Source organism: Sceloporus undulatus, chromosome 1 (genome assembly GCF_019175285.1).
Source record: "Sceloporus undulatus isolate JIND9_A2432 ecotype Alabama chromosome 1, SceUnd_v1.1, whole genome shotgun sequence".
Taxonomy (NCBI): domain Eukaryota; kingdom Metazoa; phylum Chordata; class Lepidosauria; order Squamata; family Phrynosomatidae; genus Sceloporus; species Sceloporus undulatus.
This window is the reverse complement of record NC_056522.1, coordinates 111,005,942-111,027,222: the sequence shown is the minus strand read 5'-3', so window position 1 is coordinate 111,027,222 and position 21,281 is coordinate 111,005,942. Positions and strand designations below refer to the sequence as shown.

General features: G+C 42.2%; 1 protein-coding gene across 1 annotated transcript in view; it reads left to right on the top strand.

Annotated features, from left to right (window-relative positions):
* FOXO3 (forkhead box O3) overlaps positions 1–21,063 on the top strand; it is a 130,834-nt gene extending 109,771 nt beyond the window's left edge. Inside the window, exon 2 of the mRNA XM_042445828.1 lies at positions 16,422–21,063. Within this exon, the coding sequence (XP_042301762.1) occupies positions 16,422–17,825 (1,404 nt within the window). The 3' untranslated portion in view covers positions 17,826–21,063. The remainder of the gene's footprint in view (positions 1–16,421) is intronic.
* Positions 21,064–21,281: the final 218 nt, after the last annotated feature.

Sequence of the window (21,281 nt, the reverse complement as noted above, 5' to 3'; positions counted from 1 at the left end):
CCAGAGATTGCCAGTGGAAGTGGGTTGGAACTGTCATCCAGTTATGCATGGATTGTCAGCAGGAGAAACCTCCATTGCTCAGTGTGGCGGCTGGTTGTAAAGTTAAGTTTAGAGGTATTTGTGATTGTGGCATTAGTACCACAGTGGAGTCATGAATCCATAGCTTATTCATTATGAAACCAATAATTAAGAATTCTGGCTATGAACTCCTAACTACTATGTAGGATACCAACCAATAACTCCTTTATTAAAAGATTTTTATAAAAAGAAAAAAAATGTTGAGGGCACCAGTTCCACACATCAGAAAGGTACCATGATGGGATGGGATGTCCACACATACTATGTTTTGCTTTCAAAGGATTTCTGAGGTCAGCAGTATAAACACTTGCAGTTTGAGTCACACTGAATATAGGTCCAAAACACTGCAGAAATAATCCAGTTTGAACCCACTTTAACTGTCCTGGCTCAATGCCAGGGAATTCTGGGAACGGTAGTTTTGTGAGACACTTAGCTTTCTCTGCCAGAGAGCTCTGCTGCCACAATAAAGTACAATTCCCAGGATTCCTTAGCACTGAGCCAGGGCAGTTAAAGAGGTCTCAAACTGGAGTATTCCTGCAGCATGTTTTGGACCATAGTCATAGAATCATAGAATCATAGAGTTGGAAGAGACCGCAAGGGCCATCCAGTCCAACCCCCTGCCATGCAGGAAATCCAGATCAAAGCATCGTCGACAGATGGCCATCCAGCCTCTGTTTGAAGACCTCCAAGGAGGGAGACTCCACTACACTCCTAGGAAGTGTGTTCCACTGTCGAACAGCCCTTACTGTCAGGAAATTCCTCCTAATGTTGAGGTGGAATCTCTTTTCCTGTAGCTTGCATCCATTGCTCCAGGTCCTAGTCTCTGGAGCAGCAGAAAACAAGTTTGCTCCCTCCTCAATATGACATCCCTTCAAGTATTTAAATAGGGCTATCATATCACCTCTTAACCTTCTCTTCTCCAGGCTAAACATCCCCAGCTCCCTGAGTCGTTCCTCATAGGGCAAGGTTTCCAGACCTTTCACCATTTTAGTCGCCCTCCTTTGGACACGCTCCAGTTTCTCAATTTCCTTTTTGAATTGTGGCGCCCAGAACTGGACACAATATTCCAGGTGGGGCCTGACCAGAGCAGAATATAGTGGCACTATTACTTCCCTGGGTCTAGATACGATACTTCTATTGATGCAGCCTTAAATCGCATTGGCCTTGTTAGTTGCCGCATCACGCTGTTGACTCATGTTCAACTTGTGGTCTACTTGGACTCCTAGATCCCTTTCACATGTTGTCTCCTTAAGCCAGGTGTCTCCCATCCTATATCTGTGCATTTCATTTTTTCGCCCTAAGTGCAGTACCTTACATTTCTCCCTGTTGAAGTTCATTCTGTTAGCTCTGGCCCAGCTTTCTAGTCTATTCAGGTCATTTTGAATTTTGATCCTGTCCTCTGGAGTATTAGCTATTCCTCCTACTTTAGTGTCATCTGCAAATTTGATAAGTATTCCCCCAATTTTTTCCTCCAAGTCATTGATAAAGATGTTGAACAGTACTGGGCCAAGGACAGAGCCCTGTGGGACTCCACTGGTTACTTCTCTCCAGGATGAAAAGGTGCCATTGTTGAGCACCCTTTGGGTTCGGCCGGTCAACCAATTACAAATCCACTTAACAGTTGCCTTGTCAGCCATGTTGAATGCTACAGTCATAAAATCTGGTCTACACATGGAACAAAATGAAGAGTGAAAGAGGGGCTAGTATACTAAATAGCCAGCCATTTCTTTTACCAATTTTCCCAGGCTGGGGTGATAGCAAATGAAGTCCCAACATATCCTGAGGGAAAGCTGCCATTTCCCTCTCTTCCCAAATACATCTTTGGGGGGATCTTCTGAAGTATTAGTTTTTAATTGTGGAAAAGCTCTAAAGTAGGGGGTGGGCAACTGTGGCAGGCCCAGGGGACAGATTTCTTCTGGGTCCCTTCAGGGGTTGCATGATCTGACAAAAAAAGGGGGGGAGCCCACACATCTGAAAGTAGACAGGAGTCAGTCCTGATTTTGAATAACAGTGTTTTAAAAACATTTTAAATAGCACAAATGGCCTTGCAACTTATTTAAAAAGTGAACTTCCAGTCTGGAAGGCTTCCGCATACATCAGCTCACTCTTTGCAGGGTGGGAAAGAAGTCATTTGAATTGGTTGAGGGCTACAAAAACAGCCTGAGGACCACATTTTGCCCATTCATGGATTGCTTTTTCATATGAAGTGCATGGAGAAGCACAGTATTTTTCAGCTATGTCCTCTAGTCCTATAACAAGATCCAGTGTGTAGCTACGTGTAAATTCCCTCAAACTCCTCTGGCTGATGCAGCAAATATCAAGCACACTTTGCACCAGGGGAAAGTTCAGGATTGGGCTCTTTCAAACTTTGATGACACGCTGATTTGATTAGTTTTGGTGTTTGTTCCCTGCCCACTAATATAAGCATTTCCTGTTATGGAATAGCTACTTTAGTCACTGTTTCCAAAGCTTACTGCTCTCAGTAAAATGGGTAGATTTCATAATAGGAGAGCTTGCACTGACTCACTCTTGTAATCTTTCATATAAAACTAACATTGAGGGCTTGAAAGGAATTAGAGGGGGAGACATTAAAGGAGAAATGTGCATTAGTCTTGTTTTACTCTGTTGAACTGGAAATTATTCATAGAAAAAAGTGGAGTATAAACTCCGCTGTTTAAAAAATGCAGGTAAACAGTGCAGTTTTGCTTCTGTGAGTTAAGATCTCAAACACATTCTGAATGTATTGTTAGCTTCTGTAAAAATGTTGACATTAAATTATTATAACTTTCATTTTCAACACACATCCTTTACTGTAGTTTGCTTATCTGGATCAATTTGTAAGCCTCTTTCTGTACCCAATTAATGTGGTGCTGCTGCATTATTACATCCCACAGCACTTGCTGTAAAGAGCTTTCCTGCAGAAAAGCAAGCAGGTCTGTTTCTGGTGGAAAGAACAGTGGAAATATTGATTGATTTATATCCTGCCTTTTCTAAAGTGAAGTCAAGATGGTGTACACAGAGCCAAAATGAAATTATATGAAATTTTTCCAAATACATTTGGCCCAGAATTCCCCAGATTGCCATATAGGGGTCCAGGAAGGCCCAAAAAGTGCCCTCATGTCCCCTAGATGGCAGGGTGTTTTTGTTTAAGGAGTAGGTACAGTGGGGCCTACCAAGTTCTCTTGGAGGACTAGTGTGGCCCCCTAGTCTTTCAGTTGCCCACCCCTACTATAGTCTCTGACTATATTGTGAGCAAGATATTGGCATAGCTGTGCAACCACAGATATATGGTGGTGGTGTGCTTAGCTTATCCAACAGTGGTTCTTCATCCTTCCTCCCACTCTTTAGTTTCCTATCAAGCTTTGCTTCTTATTCCAGGCTCTGTAGAGCAGGATGGGCAAGGTCCAGATCCCTGGCAGCCATTTTATCTATCTTAGAAACTGGAAGTAATGTGGAACTTCTGGTTTGAGGGTGGGTGGTACTTTTGATTGGGCAGGAGAAGTGAGGAGGCTAAAACAAGGTACGAGGCACATCTTCTTTTTGATAAGAATTGCACCTCTTGGAAGCACAGTTCTCCCAATGGGGTGAGGAGTTGTAGGGAAAAGGGGGGTTCCAGGGGCTGCAATAATGTGCTTTTGGCCTCTTGTGGAACTACCTGTGAAGTAAGGTAGTTCAGACTGAAACTCTAGGACTAGCCATGATTGCTCAGTGAATTTAATGGCTAAGCAGAAACTTTACACTGTTTGTCTATTAATTCTGGTCCAACTCTCTAGCTGCTACAAGCCAAATGTAGTTCATATATAGATAGAATTGAGGCAGCACTTGCTTTGCTTTCTTGTTCCCTTTGTCTAATCAGCTTCAATGTAGATGTTTTAAAAATGTCCTTTCAGACTTCCCATTTTTTGGCATGTTGTTGTTGTTGTTGTCATTTATTTATATAGCACCATCCGTGTACATGATACTTTACAGTTACAGAATAAAACGTAACATTCCAATATGATAAAATACTAAAATACAAGAAAATACACACACAATGCAGTATAAAACATGATAGTCATTATAGATAATCAAGTATACTAAAGATATAAAGTGTGTGTGTGTGGGGGGGCACTTGTTGAAGAGCTTTCCACTATTCCAGAGCTTAGAAGAAACATTTATACTCTCAATTTGTAGACTATATGTCCAAGAATCTCCCTGCTGTCATGACCTTGCTGGTTGAGAAATTCTGAGAGTTATAGTCAAGAAAAGGTCTGCCCCATTCTCTGCAAATATTAGGATGGTTCCATGCAGACCTCTTTGTTGTGTGTACAGAGCAGTCTCTAGTTGTGCAATCCATGAAGAAGCGGCATAACGGAAGCCTCGGTACGTGTGCTGGAAGACCCACCGGGCTGTGTCCTAGAATCACAGATGAACGCATGCAGCCTTATACTCAGCTGGAGCACTTGGTCAAAAGACAGTGCTGAGGGCAGGCACGGGGGGGGGGGAGAGGGAGACGTGTCTGTGAGAGCCGTTTCCAGTGTCCAATGTGTGCCGGAAGTGCAGGTTTGGTGGAGTGGAATGGAATGTTCTCTGTAGTTTTCCAAGAACAAAAACAGCTGGGCAAGAAGCTATTGAGACAGTTGCTAAATTTGAAAAATAAACTCCACACAGCCATTTATTTAACTGTTGCCATCTCTCCTCATGAAGAAGGTCATCATAAACTCAGTGCACTTGGAAATGTTTCTGTTGAAAGGGAGCCTGCTTCTGATTTCTTCCCTCACCTCCTTTAATCCTTAAACTCCTACCCTCTTCATTTCAGTCAAACTTTTGAAAATTACAGCACTTGGATTGTTGACAGGGATGTTTCTCCCTATATTTCCCCCTCCTCCCCAACACACCACTTCCCAGTGTAAAAGAGTAAGCAGCAAGCCACATGCAAAGCAAATGTTACTTATTAGAGGTCTCCTGTGGTCAGCAGAAGGCTGTCTATAGGGTAACTGGAAATGTGCTGCTAACTGAAAGTCTGGTATATTCCCAGATGTTACATTTTCAGCCAGGGTGGATTTTATTTATTGTAGCAGTTTGAAATATCATGAGGAAAGAGTGAGAGAGCACTAAAGCTCTTTTAGATACTCTGATACAAATTCAGTTCTAATTGTACACAATTAATAGCTTACCCGGTTAGCTGCCTGGTGTGTAACTAAAGATTTACAGCCATGTCAGAAAAGGACAGATTACAACTGAGATACACATACAGTTGACACTCCACATTTGCAACTTTGACTTTCGCAGATTTGATTATTTGTGGTTTTGATTAATATATTCTCTCTAGGAATCTCTAGATCTTCCAGCACAACTCTGCCAAAGGTTGATCATAGAGTTATGCTGGAGAACCTAGAAGTTCCTACAGAAAATACTTTTGTAGGCATTTGTAGGTCCTCCTGCATGATTCTTTGATCAACTTCTGGCAGATGTTGACCATAAAGTTGCCCTGGAGATTCCTAGAGAAGTGTTCTCTTAGGTAAAAAGAATAGTGTGTTTTTTTTTATTTGTGGTTTTTCCATATTCATGGAAGTCCTTCACCCCTAACCCCAGCAAATATGGAGGGACCACTGTATATCTGTGACCACTTCCCAAACTCCAAAAGCAGAAATATAACACTCTTAACAATCCAATAACAATTAGTAAGTAAGCAAATTTATTTGTGTAGCATAAGCCATTACACTGAGCTATAGTTCTACCCTAGGTTCCCTGATATGCATGCGGCTGTATCTATATTGGCTCCATGCATTAAATACTACATTTATGCACAGATCTCTCATTTTGGATTAGACCCTGAATAACAAATGATAAACCCATAATTGCTACTTAAGCAGTACCCTTCTCTCAGCTGTGTCTATAAAATACACTCCACTGGAATGAGTGAGATAGAATCTGGCATCAGACCTAACAGAGAACAGAAAACTCAGTTTCCTAGCTCCCAGTATGCTCACATCATGGAAAAATTCCTTTTCTTGACTCTAGTTTTCAAGATCCATATTTTGGGAACTGTAGTCCAGAACTAAGTTTCCTAGCTCCAAATGTACTGTTACTATGTATGTATGTTGGGTAAAGCAATAGCTTTTATAACATACCATAGTAAATACTATTTTCTAGGCCTGTGGTGTTCAAAGGAGTTTATTGGGGGTCATGCCTGACATACAGTGGACCCTTGTTATACGCTGGGGTTTGGTTCCAAGATCCCCCATGTATAACAAAATCTGTGTATGCTCAAGTCCCATTAAATATAATGACATAGCAAAATGGTGTCCCTTATAAAAAATGGAAAATCAAAGTTTGATAGTTGAAATTTATACTTTTTTTGGAACATTTTCAAACCATATATGCTTGAATCTGTGTAAAAAAATCCGTGTATAAGAAGGGCCAACTGTATTAAATAATTAGGCACCTTGAAACCACCTTAAAACTACAGTTTGCAGTCAGTAAGTGTAGAATGTTTGAAAGAGCCTCCATATAGCAGCTATGCAAAAGGCTTCACAAACATGCACACACTCTCACACACAATAAAAAGGATCACCCAGGTCATCCTGAACAAGAGCATGGAAACAACTCCCAACAATTAGAATGATCACTCCCTCATGGCGCATTTGTCGTAGACTGTTTTTCAGGTGGTTTTCATCAAATGATTTTCCAACTTGAATTGTTTATGCATTTCGGCGAGAAGAACTGCAGGAAAAACAAATGCTGAAATGCATACTTGTAGCCCTTTTGAAATAACTTTGTACAAAGCTTGGAATGTTAAGCGAGACTTACTGGCTGTGCTCCCAAGAACTGACAGCCCAAGAGATTTCTCATTGTCATTTGATGATGGAGAAAGATCCAAGTGCCCTGGATAAACATGGATTTTTATTCCTTCTTTTTTGAATGCTTGAGATCAGGAGCACAGACATCATTATGTGAATCTTCACACTCATTTTTGTTACAATTAAAAAAAACATGAAACAGTTAACATCCACACCCATCTTTGTCTGACAGTGTTAGGAAAGAGGTTGTCAGGAAGGATGAATTTGAGCCAGAACTCCCCAGAATATATTCTATGTTCCACAGTTGAGCCCTAAAATACATAATAAGAGGACTGTTGAACATGTGCAGAGAACCTTTCCTCACTAAGCAATCATCTTATCCCAGTAGTCTCAGATTTGTGAGATTTGAAACCTAAGGAAGCAGCCATATTTGGGGGAGGGGGGGAGGATTGCCCCAGCCAGCCTAGTTAGCACTGCTAGGTGGTTGGGCAAATGTTGGCACTCACTGCAGCTGTCTTCATTTTTCTATTTTTAGTACTAAATGTTGATGGAGCAAATACTGCAGCCATTGCCATCTCTATCACCTCCATGGCCTCTGGGTTTCACCTCAGATATTTCCAAGCGAGGAAGTACTTTGTGGTAGAAGCTTTTCCCACGCTTTTCCCCACAGTTGCTTGTCATCCATCCTCACCACTGGTACCTACCCTTCCACCATCTTGTAAACTTACTTTTGAGGAATATTAGGATGGGCATTTATTCACACCAGAAATTCCCATTCATTTCAACCAGAATCTTGTGAAGTGATTTATACTAAGAGATTATGATCAAGCCCTTCATGGTCAATGAGGGATTTGACCTTGAGCCAGTCTATTTGTATACTCTCTCCTCTCTCTTTCGTTTTAAGTGGTGCACAAGTAGATTGGTGAATATGGCCAGAGGCCCAAGTTATGACCCCAAATCCATTAACAAGTATGTAGATTTAGTAACTGTATTTTGGCTTAAACAATCTCACTGGAAGGGGCCCTATGGGCCTTCAGGTCCACCCCCCTGCTCAATGCAAGATTGCCAGCTAGAGCATCTGCAGTAATTGCCCAGCCTCTTTCTGAAGACATCCAAAAAAAGGAGACCCCATCACCTCTCTAGGCAATTGATTCCATTGCTGAATCAATCTTGCTATCAAGACTTCATTCCCATGTTCCATTGAAATCTTCCCTCCTATAACTTAAAGCCATTATACTTGGTTCTACCTTCTGAAGCAGCAGTGAACAAGCAGTGAACAAGCCTGCATCCTTCCCTTTTCAGCAGCCCTTGAGATATTTAAAGAGTGTGTCACCCTCAGTCTTTTCTTCACTAAGCTGAACATGCCCACCTCCTTCAACCTCCTGCCCCTGTGGAGACATAGCCCTAGGCCGGTTTGGAAAATGGCCAGATGCAAATATAATAAATATTACAAACTGTCTTGGTGTTGAGAGGATGAAAATAAAACTTAAAAATAAAGGAGCTTCTTTTTAATCCTTAAGAATAGCCAGCAAAGTAATGCTAATGTTGGTGAAGACAAGCAAGTATAGGCCTAACTTTAATTGCAGTTCTTAGTCCCAGATAGAGTGGACCCATTCAGCCCAATGCAATCAACTGCTGAATGGTTACAGTTGCCAGGTAATATATGGGACTGGGGCTCTGGTCCCTTTAATTGTTGTATAAGAGAGAGAATTTCAGCAGGTGTTTCTTGTATGACAAGCAACACCTGCCGAAATTCCATCTGCTACACAGCTATTAAGGAGACAGGAGCTGTGTTCCTTATTTCACCTGGCAACTCTTTGAGTGTATACTATTTATGTATATCCCCATTGATTCAGTGGATCTCCTCTGTTTGGAGCTAACAGTGGGATTTAGCCCCTAATCAATAACTTGGGTTGGAGACTTGTGGGAACCCCATTTAAAAGCAGGACATAAACATACCTCATCCCAACTCCTTTATTTCCATAATAAAGCTGTATAACGCCTCAGAACATTACAGCAGCTTCCTAAGAGAATATTACCAGTGTTTGTAAGCTAGTCTGATGATGCTGTTGCTAACATGTAATTCATCACTTCTAAATGACCCTGTTGTGAAAATAGACTCCTGCTTTAATCTACAAAAGGTCACTGTTGTAACAGAGTGTGGTATTATATGTTAGCACCCTTCCCCCTCATTGCAAATGTACTGGTACATAAATGTGACCAAGACTCTTCAAAGCAAAGCCAGACAGTTGTCTAACAAGGTTCCCATCTCCACCAGCTGTGTCTCATCTTGCTAATCTCTAGGCCTTTAAAAAAAATTTTATAATGGACGTGGGAGGGGTGGCTTTTAAGAGTTAAATCATACCACTCTTTTTATTTTTAAAGTGAGTGGATTCCTTGTTGGGTTGTTGGGAATGATAAATTGATACCACATGTTGGGCGCAGACAAAAAAGCCTCTGTATTCCAGTAGAGGCGCTTGCAGCTGGTGTCTGAATTAATGGGCAAGCTCCATAAGGTAAACACAGTATGGAAGAGACTGAAACAGACACTGAGCTAGGAGGAGTGGGGGAAATTCTTGCCGAAGAGGGTCTGCCAACTTTCCTGGAGTGAAGAAAAAGAAAAGTGAAACACTTTCAAATGGCACACTGGAATAGGAAGGGCAATTAGTGGTCTGGACTGAATGAGTGAAGCAATGTAAACAAGCCTGAAAGAACTTACTCCATGACCGCTTCCCTCCTCCTCATGAAATCTAATGAATGAGTAAGGCAGCTAGATAAAATGCATAACATTTGATATTTGTCCCATGAAAGGTAAATTCTCCTCTTCCTAAAGAGTGACTTCTTCTAGGAACTAATCTCTAGAGCCAGCCTACATACCCTGTTCATTGTGTTGAGTACAATTAACATTCACATCCTTCTTTGCCATATGTCTGGCTGGCTGACTATTCCTACCACCATCCTGACAACAGTCTCCCTCTGAGGTTTCCATTTGGTTTTTTGAGAGAAAAGCCAGCCAGTGATTCCAATGGGAACTTCCCTTAAGATTCACAGTCCCTGGAAAAAGGCCATGCTAGCTGTGGAATTCTGAGAACTGTGGTAACTTTTTCAAGCCTTGGGAATACAAATAACAGTGTCAGCTTATTGTGAGGACTGTGATGTCATGAAATTAAAAAAAAAGTTTAGTTTATTATATATATTAAGGAGCTGTTGGGAGAAGGTAAAAGCATTGAATGTTGAGAGTGAGTAATGATGGGTGAAATTCCTGAGAGGAATAACCTTCCCTAATAAGTGTGATTAATGACAGCTGATATGGTTAGAGTAGTTAGGGTAGGCAGTTGGAAAGAAGAAAGGAGTGAGTGAAGTGAGGATTAGGGCTAAAAGAGTCAGTCAGGTTTAAGAATTAATAAGTGGCTTTTAAGACTCTGAATTAGCTAGGAGTGGAGTGTGTGAGAGAGTATGAACTGTCTTCTAAATGTATTCAATAATCTGTTTTAGTATGTTCGACTTCTGTTAATAACGTATTGTGTTTGTATTTGTACCCTTTTGGCCTCTGGGAATGCTGTATATTAGAGAGCTTGGATTCAGACATGGTGTCTGTGGTGGCAACAATGAATAAAAAGGGGTGGTATCTTGTGGGAATATAAATTGTATAATAACTCACACAGGTTCCTTGAGGGCATCTAGGAAGCCCTATAGTTAGTGTGACAGCAGTAAGAAATGAGGAGGTGGCCATGGCATCACTAGGCGGTGCAGCCCACACCAGGTGACATCTCAGAAGAGGGGTTATACTCAGTTGGGCCCTCATCCTGCTGTGGGCAGGGACGTAGCCGGGGGGGTTCTTGGGGTCCGCCCCCCCCTCCATTAGAAAAATGAATGGTGTGTGCTGCTGCGCCGCCGCCGCCGCACTCAAGCCCCATTATAATGGTGGCACTTAGTCTGGACCCCCCCCCTTCCTAAAATCCTAGCTACATCCCTGCTGTGGGGTGAAAAAGGGTAAGTGTGCTCCTCCTGGCTTTCATCCAGTGCCAGCTCCCTCCTCAGGAGGAGGTTGTAGTGAAGGAGAAGAGCTAGCATACCCTTTTTGCTGCTACTTCTGCTTCTCTGCCATCAGCTCCCCCTACACTGGATAATACCGGGCATGGGGACACCACTGGGAAGTGGCAGAGATGGGGACAAAGGAAAGCCCTCAATCTTGGTGGCAGCCATGAGATTTGTGGAAGGTGGTAGCAGTGGAGATCTAGGTAGAGCCTCACACCTGGTAGAAAAGTGGTGAGTCAAGTGATAATCCCCACAAGGATCATGGGAGAGAGAAAAAGAGTTAAACATACCCTGGTGGCACAGTGATTAAATGCCGGTATCGCAGCCATTCACACAAGGTTGTGAGTTTGATCCCAAGCAGGGCTCCAGGGTCCACTCAGCCTTCCGTAGGTTGCTAAAATGAATACCAAGCTTGTTCAGGGCAGTTGGCTTACACATTGTAAACTGCTTAGGGAGTGTTTAAGTACACTGATAAGTGGAACAGAAATGTACTTGCTATTCTTGCTAATGGCACTCTTGATTTCCCTGCTGCTATTCAGTATAACAAAAGAAATGCTCCTTCATTGCTTTCTTGCCTTTAATCACTTTAGCATAATGATTTGAATGTTGGACTAAGATTTTGGGAGCAGTGGCATCATTAGGGTTGGTGTTGCCCTAGTGCAGTAGCTCATGTGATCACCTCCAGGCAGACAGTTCACCCCACAGCTTCAGTGAATAGAAGCTGCCAGCTGATCTGGATCTAATCTTGGTTGCCTCCCTCTGCCCATGGAGCAAATACATCCCCCTTGGCCCTGCAGAAGAGAGGAGGGAGGGAGGGAGGAGTAGGATGCCACTGTTGCAACAACTTCACATGGCCTGACACCTTGAATCCACCACCTCCAACAGACAGTGTCAGGTGGAGAGGGAGCAGGACAGGAGGGAACAGTAGAAAGAGAAGCACCATCAGGCAGGGAGAGAGCTTGCTATCTGCCCTCCCCTACTGAACACCTCACCACCCTCCCTGTCCTGGGCAACCTGCCTGGCACACACACCTGGACACCCCCCTTTGCCCACTGCAGCTGCTGGTAGCAGTGGGGTACTGATGTTGCCCAGCAGCCCCTTCTGGGACTGGCAGGGCTGCTGGCTGTACTGGAAATGGAGATGCTGGCAGAGGTAATTGTAGTGGCAACTGCGGGCTCCTCCCCTTCCTCAAAAGGAAGAGTCTGTGGCTGCTACTACTGCCATTACCTTCCTTTCCTGCCTGGCGAGCAGCCCTGCCAGAACCCAGGAGGGGCTGCTGCATGGCAGTAGCACCCACCACCACCAGTGGTCACCTTGGCCTCTGTTCCTACCCACTGCCCTGCCCTGCACTCTCTACCCAAGAAGGAAGCACAGGGCTGGGCATTGGGAGGGAAGATGGGCAGAAGTATGCCAAGCTTCCGGAAAGGGTGCTATTGCCGCCCAACAGCCCATTCCACATCTGAGAGGGCACTCAAATTTCTCAAGGAAAGTTGTAGACTAAAAGAGAGTTCTGAGGGGATTTGCAAAACAAATGGTTTGGTGAGAAGACAGTGGGAATGGGGAGATGATACAGAGGAGGGGAACAAAGACAGAAGGCTGTAGAGGAAAGAGCTCTAACTTTGTCATTGTGTGTGCATGACCAGGTCCGAGGCAAACTTTTGTAGGGTGAAACCAAGATATCAAATGGTGTAACCAAGATATCAAATGGTGTAGAAAGAAACCACTCACTCTGTTCATGGACTGATATTAAGCTCCACTCATTCCCACTTTGTCAATCTAACGCTATCATTCTAACTAGCTCTACCATTTTATTCTGTACTATCTATTCCTTTGTGTTCTTTAATTCCAACCCTATAATTCCAGACCAACTAGTGTTAGTGACCAGTTGAGTACTTGTAACAGGAAATGGTAACATAAGTCACTAGATAGCTTCAATTGCATAGACCTCATGTTTCTGTTCCATTGAACAGACAAAATAGAAGACATAGGCCCTCTGCTCATGGCCACCCACCTCCAAGTTAGTTGTGAAACTGGAAGTGAACACAGTATAGCTCACTAAATTAGATCTTGTAACTATATATGCCAAGGGCTCTTAACACCCACAGTTCCAAGGCATTTTAAGTTTGAGTGAATATGGAAAGCCCTTGACACCACATGTTAAACTGAAAAAGTTTTTGTTCATGGAATTTGAATTTAAGAGGTTATTCCATGTTCACACAGAAATGCAGGCACAGAATTAAGTGAATAGAGGCGGTTTACAGACCACCCAAAAAGGGCAGTCTGCCGCCGCCTCTGTTTCTGCCGCCAGGAAGCCTCAGTCTCCAAGCAGCTTCTTTTTGTGTCACAGTTGCGATGCATGAGTGCGCAAATGGCACACTCGTGACATCGCAAGTGCAGGGGGGACATGTGGACGCTAAGAATCTGGCACGTCAAAATGGCGGCGCCCCTGTGTATAGGGCACCGCCATTTTGTACATACTAGGTACGTACTAGGCTTAGAGCATCCGGAAAGGACGCCCTTTCCTAACCCTAGTATGTACTTTTTGCGCGTCTGGAACGTGCCAGAGATGCTATATTACACAGAAATCATGGGTATCCATCAAAGTGTTAAAAGGACTCTGAACTGGAGCCATTAAGTGAAAGGAAAACACTCCAAAGCTCCCCTTTAAAAAGCAGAGCTATGCTTTTTGCTAAGACTGAATGAAAAGCAGTTAGTACAGAATTTAGTTTTGTCAAGTGACAATTACATCTACTGTGCAAGAGACAATTTGGCTTTGGCCTCCCCTTCTCTATGTAGTAGGCCTGGCTTTAGTCAAAACATAGTTTATATGTACTTAAAACTGGATGGGTAAAAGCATGTAGATTATTACTTGTATTCTACATTTCTTTCCACAGTCCAGGTGTCCTCCATTTCCTCAGTGCCGTCTTCCTTCTTTAGGTCAATGGTATGGATGTCAGTGTGAACCATCCCCCTAAAATGACAATCCCTGAGATACATTATGAAGTAGATATCCTTTTCAAAGGAGTTTGTGAAGTGCTGATGGATTTCTGTTTTCAAAATATGCTTGGCAGAAGATAATGTATTTTGCCTTTCTGACATAGATATGCTTGGCATTTGCCCAGTGTGTTAGAATCTTCTTAATCTTCACACTGAAGCATCCAGTATCACACACTGGGGTTTTCCCAGCCAGCATACCTCCCAAATTCTGTCAGAGCTTGAAACATTATTTTTGGATCACCACTCCCAGAGTTCCCAAGCATGCGGGCTGGAGGTTTCTAGCAGCTGCAGTTCAGAAAAATAACATTTCCAAGCTCTGAATTTTCTATAAAAATTAAAAAGCTACTACAGGTTGTGTCTCCCTTATCTGGAATTCCAAAATTTGAAGTATTCCAAAAACCAAAACTTTTTCATGGGTGGCTGATGTTGTGATATCTTTGCTTTCTGATAGTTCACAAACTTTGTTTCATGCACAACATTATTAAAATATTGTATAAAATTACCTTTAGGGTTTGTATATAAGGTGTATATGAAACACAAATGAAATTTTGTGTTAGACTTGGTTCCCATCTCCAAGGTGTTCCATTATGTATGCATATGCAAATACAGATATTCCAAAATCTAAAATAATTTCCAAAATCCAAAATAAGGGAGACTCAACTTGTATTGGTTAAATGTGGAATCTAGTCTATTCTGTTTGTTTACTCTAATTCTTTTCAGGTAATACAAATTCAGGTGTGTATTAACAGGATTGATGAGAAAGGCTTTTTCAGTTATCAACTTTGTGTCTCATGCATCAGGTTCAATTGAACTGGCATGACTGAAATGGCATATGAATATCTGGGCTATGGATTTGTTTTCCTGTTCAGTGCAAAAATTATAGTCATGGCATTGGTGACTGGTGAAAGGGTATACCATTCCAATTTTACTAAAAGACTTACTGTGATTTTATTATGTCATCTACTGATTTTACTTTGTGTTATTTTCTTTTGTGCCATGTTGTTATAATATTATATCTTATATTAGTGATGCATTTTAAACTGCCTAAAGAACTTTGGTGGCTGGCTGGTCTCAAATGTTCGAGGCCAAAATAAGTAACTGGGGCTTTTGCTTCCAATGTTTTGCGTGGCAACTGGCTGGAACCTGCCATCACTGGACCTTTGGAGAGTCCACTACTTCTTTGAAATGAAAAAAGTGGATTTGATACAAGTCACCCCTGGAAATTTACAAGCATGTTGTTGGGTAACAAACAGCATTTGGCCAATTACTCAACTGGGGTGCCTCTAAAAGAAAGAGAAGGAAAGCAATAATCATCAATACCGTGGCATAGATAAGTACAGCTGGTGTTGTTTGCAAAAGACCATTAGATTAAAATGTGCTGGACATGTTTTACATCTGATCTTGAACATATTGAATAGGAAATAATGTTCTTGCAAAACTTGTTTTCAAATACAGGTGCTCAGGATAGTAGCCTATCTCAACCATCTTGGTTTCTAGCAATATTCTGATACTGCTAGATAAACACTGAGCAATCTTTATTAAGTATTTTAATGGGAAGCTATGGCCTGTTACAGACTGCCAAAATAAAGCTGCTTCGGGTCTCTTTGGAGGTATGCTATTTAAATGATGCATGGGTCCTAAGAGTCCAGAGGTCACGCCAAAGCCACACTCCATTCCTAAGCACTGGAGTGCAGCTTTGGTGCAGCTTCCGGATTCTTAGGATGCATGCATCATTTAAACAGCATACCTCCAAAGAGACCCGAAGCAGCTTTATTTTGGCAGTCTGTAACAGGCCTATATTTAATAAAGGAAAGGTGGGAATATTTTGCTTTAATTAATGAATACAGACAATTATTGTTAAAAATGGTGTCATGTAAAACTAGATGCATCACTCATTTATAATGATGGTATCAGTACTTCAGCACTTTCTAAGAGAACAGCTCTAATTCAGAGTTTCATGATATCTCAATAAGTGGAAACTGCATTATTTTAATTCAGAGCATGCAAATACTACTTTTTGTCCTACAACCCCGGAATCCCTGGCAAACATGGCTAGTGACCACACTGGCTGCAGGATTCTGGGAGTTGTACCCCTAAAAAGGCAATTTTCCAAGCCCTGCATTTAATTCTTTGTCCAGTTCAGTACATGCTATCTAGTACACTGTTGCCAACTTGCAACGCCCTAAGGGGTTTTCTTGGCAGCATTTGTTTAGATGGGGGCTTTCCTTTGCACTCCTTAGAGGCTGAGAGAGTGTGATTTGTCCATGGTCTCCCGGTGGCTTTTCTTGACTGAGCAGGAATTCAGTCTCTGGTCTCCAGAGTTGTAGTCCAACAGTAAAATCACTACATCACACTGGCTGTCACTGTTAGCAGTAAGTTAATGGTAAAAGAGTAATAGTTGTAGATGAAAAAAATAATTATGTTTCCTATAGATTTTACATGTTATCTTTTGATAGTTGAGATGAACAAAGGAAACATATTCCTGTTTTAAATATTCTCTTTTTTGTGTGTGTCTGGTTCTTGCAGAACTCGATCAGGCACAACTTATCCCTTCACAGTCGATTCATCAGGGTACAGAATGAAGGAACTGGAAAAAGCTCATGGTGGATGATCAACCCAGATGGTGGGAAAGGTGGGAAAGCACCACGGCGACGTGCTGTTTCAATGGACAACAGCAACAAGTATACAAAGAGCCGAGGACGAGCAGCTAAAAAGAAAGCATCCCTACAAGCTGCACAGGAAACCACTGAAGACAGCCCCACCCAGCTCTCCAAGTGGCCAGGTAGCCCAACATCACGCAGCAGTGATGAGCTGGAAGCATGGACAGATTTCCGGTCCCGTACAAACTCAAATGCCAGTACCATAAGTGGCCGCTTGTCACCAATCTTAGCAAGTACCGAGCTAGACGAGGTCCAGGATGATGATGCTCCACTTTCGCCCATGCTGTACAGCAGCCCGCCTAGCATGTCTCCATCGGTGAACAAACCCTGTAATGTAGAGTTGCCTAGGTTGACTGACATGGCAGGCACTATGAACTTGAATGATGGTCTGACAGATAACCTTATGGATGATCTTCTGGACAATATAAGTCTCCCCTCTTCCCAGCAGTCTCCCACAGGGGGACTCATGCAAAGAAGCTCAAGTTTTCCATACAGCTCCAAAGGTTCAGGTCTTGGTTCTCCATCAAATAATTTCAACAATGGTGTGTTTGGACCATCCTCTTTGAATTCCCTCCGTCAGTCTCCCATGCAAACCATCCAAGAGAACAAGCAAGCAACATTTTCTTCCATTTCTCACTACAATAACCAAACGCTGCAGGATCTGCTGGCATCAGATTCACACAGCCACAGTGACGTCATGATGACTCAGTCCGATCCACTCATGTCGCAGGCTAGCACAGCTGTGTCTGCCCAAAATGTACGCAGGAGTATTATGCTACGGAATGATCCAATGATGTCATTTGCTGCTCAACCAAGCCAGGGCAGTTTGGTCAACCAGAATCTGCTCCACCACCAGCATCAATCCCAGAGTTCCTCTCTCAGTGGCAGTCGTGCCTTGTCGAATTCTGTTGGTACTATGGGCTTAAGTGACTCAAACAGCATTGGGTCGGCAAAACACCAGCAACAGTCGCCTGCCAACCAGTCTATGCAATCCCTTTCTGACTCACTCTCAGGCTCTTCTTTGTATTCCAACAGCGTGAGCCTTCCAGTCATGGGACATGATAAATTTCCCAGTGATTTGGACCTGGATATTTTCAATGGGAGCTTGGAATGCGATATGGAGTCCATTATCCGCAGTGAACTCATGGATGCAGATGGGTTGGATTTTAACTTTGATTCTCTCATCTCAGCCCAGAATGTTGTCACTCTGAATGTGGGAAACTTCACTGGTGCTAAGCAAGCTTCATCACAGAGTTGGGTTCCAGGCTGAAGGATTTATGCAAAGAGGGAAATGGGCAAAGCAGGTTAGCACTGTTCAGTCTGTTTGCATTAGTTAGATTGTACTTTACCATATGTATATATATATGGCTTTTAAAAATGGAAGACACAGTCATTTACAGCAAACACTCTACACTAATTATGGAGGTGGGTGGAAATATACGGTACAACACTGAAATATCTTTTAACATGGTAAGGACTTCCCCCAAGCAATAACTAAGGTTTGATTGAACCATGCTACAGAGCAGTTTCTTCAGATACACTGAAGAGATGTACAGTGGTTTTATTAATGCATCCTATACATGTTCATCTTCCTAATGCATAGTGATGGAGGAATATAGCCTGTTTAAAACGAATTCTGTCATTACGATATCCAGGTATATTTGGTTACACACCCAAATTATAGTCACCAGATCTCTTAACCCATGGTTCCTCTCATATTGAGCATTATTACTGTTGCAATAACACATCCTCAGATGATGAAACCAATATGTATCATGATGTGGCAAGACATGTTGAACCTTTTCACAAGACTACTTTCCATCTGGTTCTTCTCACTTGGCGATTGTCCCCACACCCACACTGCCTAGAACTGAGTGAATTGACAACAAAGGTATTTGCTCCTATCATTTCTTTCTCACACTAGTCACTGTGAAGAAAATGCACTGTATTGTTAACAAGGCAGACAATAAAGAAAGCTACACATTCTTTATTAATGACAGAATTTACATTATCCATTATTGTTAAGACCTAGAATATTACTAGTTGCCACAGTTTGTTTTTGTGAAGATACAATAGGAGATCTGTAGGTGTAGTCCAACACATCTCATAAACACCAGGCTAGGGATAGGCTAACATTGATATTACAAATAATAGTGTTTTTTGAAGACAAATAAGTTCAAAAACATACATTCCATGATGGAAGAGCTGGTGAAAAAAATAGGGATAAATCCATTACTAATAGCACATAAATGCTAGCTTCGTTCACTAGCTATCCATTATTTGTAGTAGTAACCGACCTTCTCCACTTCATAGTTTTTTGTGGGGTTTTCGGGCTTCTCCATTTCCCTTGGAAAACTTTTTCTGTCTAGGGATGAAATCAGTTTCAGAGGGATCCTTGGGGCCTTCTTGCCATTGGTGCATGGGGTGAAATGCAAATAGGTGGTTCCTAAAATACCAGTATACTTTAACTTGAAGCCCTTGTCACCAGTAACTAAATTTTAGAAGTGGCTTGCAGCATTTTAGATAGGTGGTTGAGGAACACCTACAAAAGCTTGGAAATCACCAAACAGTAGTATCATGGGGAAGGAAAGCATCTGGGGAATCCCTGTGGACAGAATTCATCTGCAGGGCCTGAATACCTTCCCCACAACGCAGCATACACAGGTTATTACAGCTTGAGAGAGCTTGAGTTTTTTGTCCACTGCACTGGTGTGTAAAAGAAAGTAAGATCATCAGGAGTCTGTCCCATACCACTCTGAATAGAATCATGTTGTTTCTTATGAACTGCATATACAGCAGAAATGCAGATCTTTGAGGAGAAGATCTGTGTGCTGCTGGGCATCTTGCTTACCAGAGAGCCAGGGACAAGTCCCTTTGCAAGCCAGGGAGTGGATTTGTGGATGCCTAATATGATACATTACAACATAATGTAATATAGTAATAGGCCATCTATAATTTGAGCTATTCTCTTATGCTTTTTAAGGGCCATTATGCTGCTCGTGTGATTCAAGTAAAGATAATTGGAAACTTGCTGTTCCTACTGATGCCAAAATTATGGGATGGCGCACAATCACAAGATGAGAGCATCTCTTGGTATTTTTAGAACAAGCAGAACAGCATCAGGTGGACTTCCTAGTCCATTATTTCTTATCTCAATAGTATTACGTTCATTTTGTGGAATGTTACTTTTTCAAACCTACACACACACACACACACATTCTGTGAATGTTTCTGTACCATTTGTCACAGTATGCTGCTTTTTTTTTAAAGCGAGGATCAAGCGAGAGGTTCCTATACCTGTAATTGCTCTGAAGCACTGAAAGAGGATGCAAACACTGGGCTGCTATATCCTCCCTACAGGACTTGATTTACTGGTGGAGAAATAGGAGAGTTGCCTCAACCTCTGTTGTGGGCCTTGTTGCATTTAAAGAAAAAAACACCTTCTCTGGCTGAGGACATAACACTCATACCCCCAGACTGCTTTCTTTTCTTTTGTCTTTTCTTCTTTTCTAACTGCTTCATGTAAATTCTCAATTCAGATAAATTGACAGTCATGCAGTCTGTTCTCTGTATCACAAGTCACTGCATTGCAAGTCAAGTCAGAGTTTCTCTTCAGTTTGTTTGAATAATGCAACAGTTCCCACAAATACATTGAGGTATTCATACCCACTGTTCTACTAGTTTTATAGGTCACAGATTAGGTCATAGATTGCACCAACACAAGAGCCTAAGTCCAATGGCTAGTCCTATGTAGAATAGATCTATTTAACAAATTATTGAATCGTAAAGCAATAGTTGGATGAGTCCCATTGCTTCAGTGGGTTGGGACTACCAAGTGGATTATGGAGAAGGTAACTTGGTTCATTCACCACAGGGTCTGTGAATGAACTGAAATTTTGGTCATTTCTTCCATACAAATTTTCGGAGTGTTTGTGGGCTCTGAGAAGATTAAAAATGGCCTGGGAGACATATGTAGCCTGTAGCCCTCATCTCCCCACCTTGACTAAGGACTTCAGCATTTTTATCTCTGTTCTGATGGAGCTAGAGGGAAGACCAGTGGGAGGGAAAATCTAACTCCCCAAATAATTTTAGTCTGCAACTCCTATTAGCCCTAGAAATTGTAGCAATAGTGAAGGATCATGGGACTTGCAATCCAACAATAATTAGAAGGCAACATGTTCTTCACCCCGATGCATCTGATTCAGGATTACTGGAGGAGGGCTCCATTTTTATAGAATTCTCCCTTCCTAGTTGTTTGTTTTTTAATTAGCCATGGTCATTGTTCTAGTTTTCCTTTCCTTTTCTTCATACCCTTAGGTGATAAGGAAGAGTCAGCATTGCTAGGTGAATCATCTTTTTAGAGAGGTACTTGGGAGAGGCCCAGTGATTATTCCCTCCAAGGACTGAGCCTCTCCCAAGTACCTCTCTACAAAGATGATTCAACTGAAAATGCTTATTTTTATTTAGAGCTTGAGGGTATGAAGAAGAAAAGGAAAGCATGGCCATGCTTAATTAAAAAAAAAAACTTGGTTTAAGGAGGCTAGAGAGCCAGAGTGGTGTATGGTTTGAGCACTGGACTACGATTCTGGAGAACCAAGTTCCAACCCCACTCTGCCATAGAAGCCCACTGAGTGACCTTGGGCAAGCCACATGCTCTCAAAGCCCCCCTAAACAAATCTTGCCAAGAAAAACCCATGATATGGTCTCCTTAGTTGTAAGTTGGAAA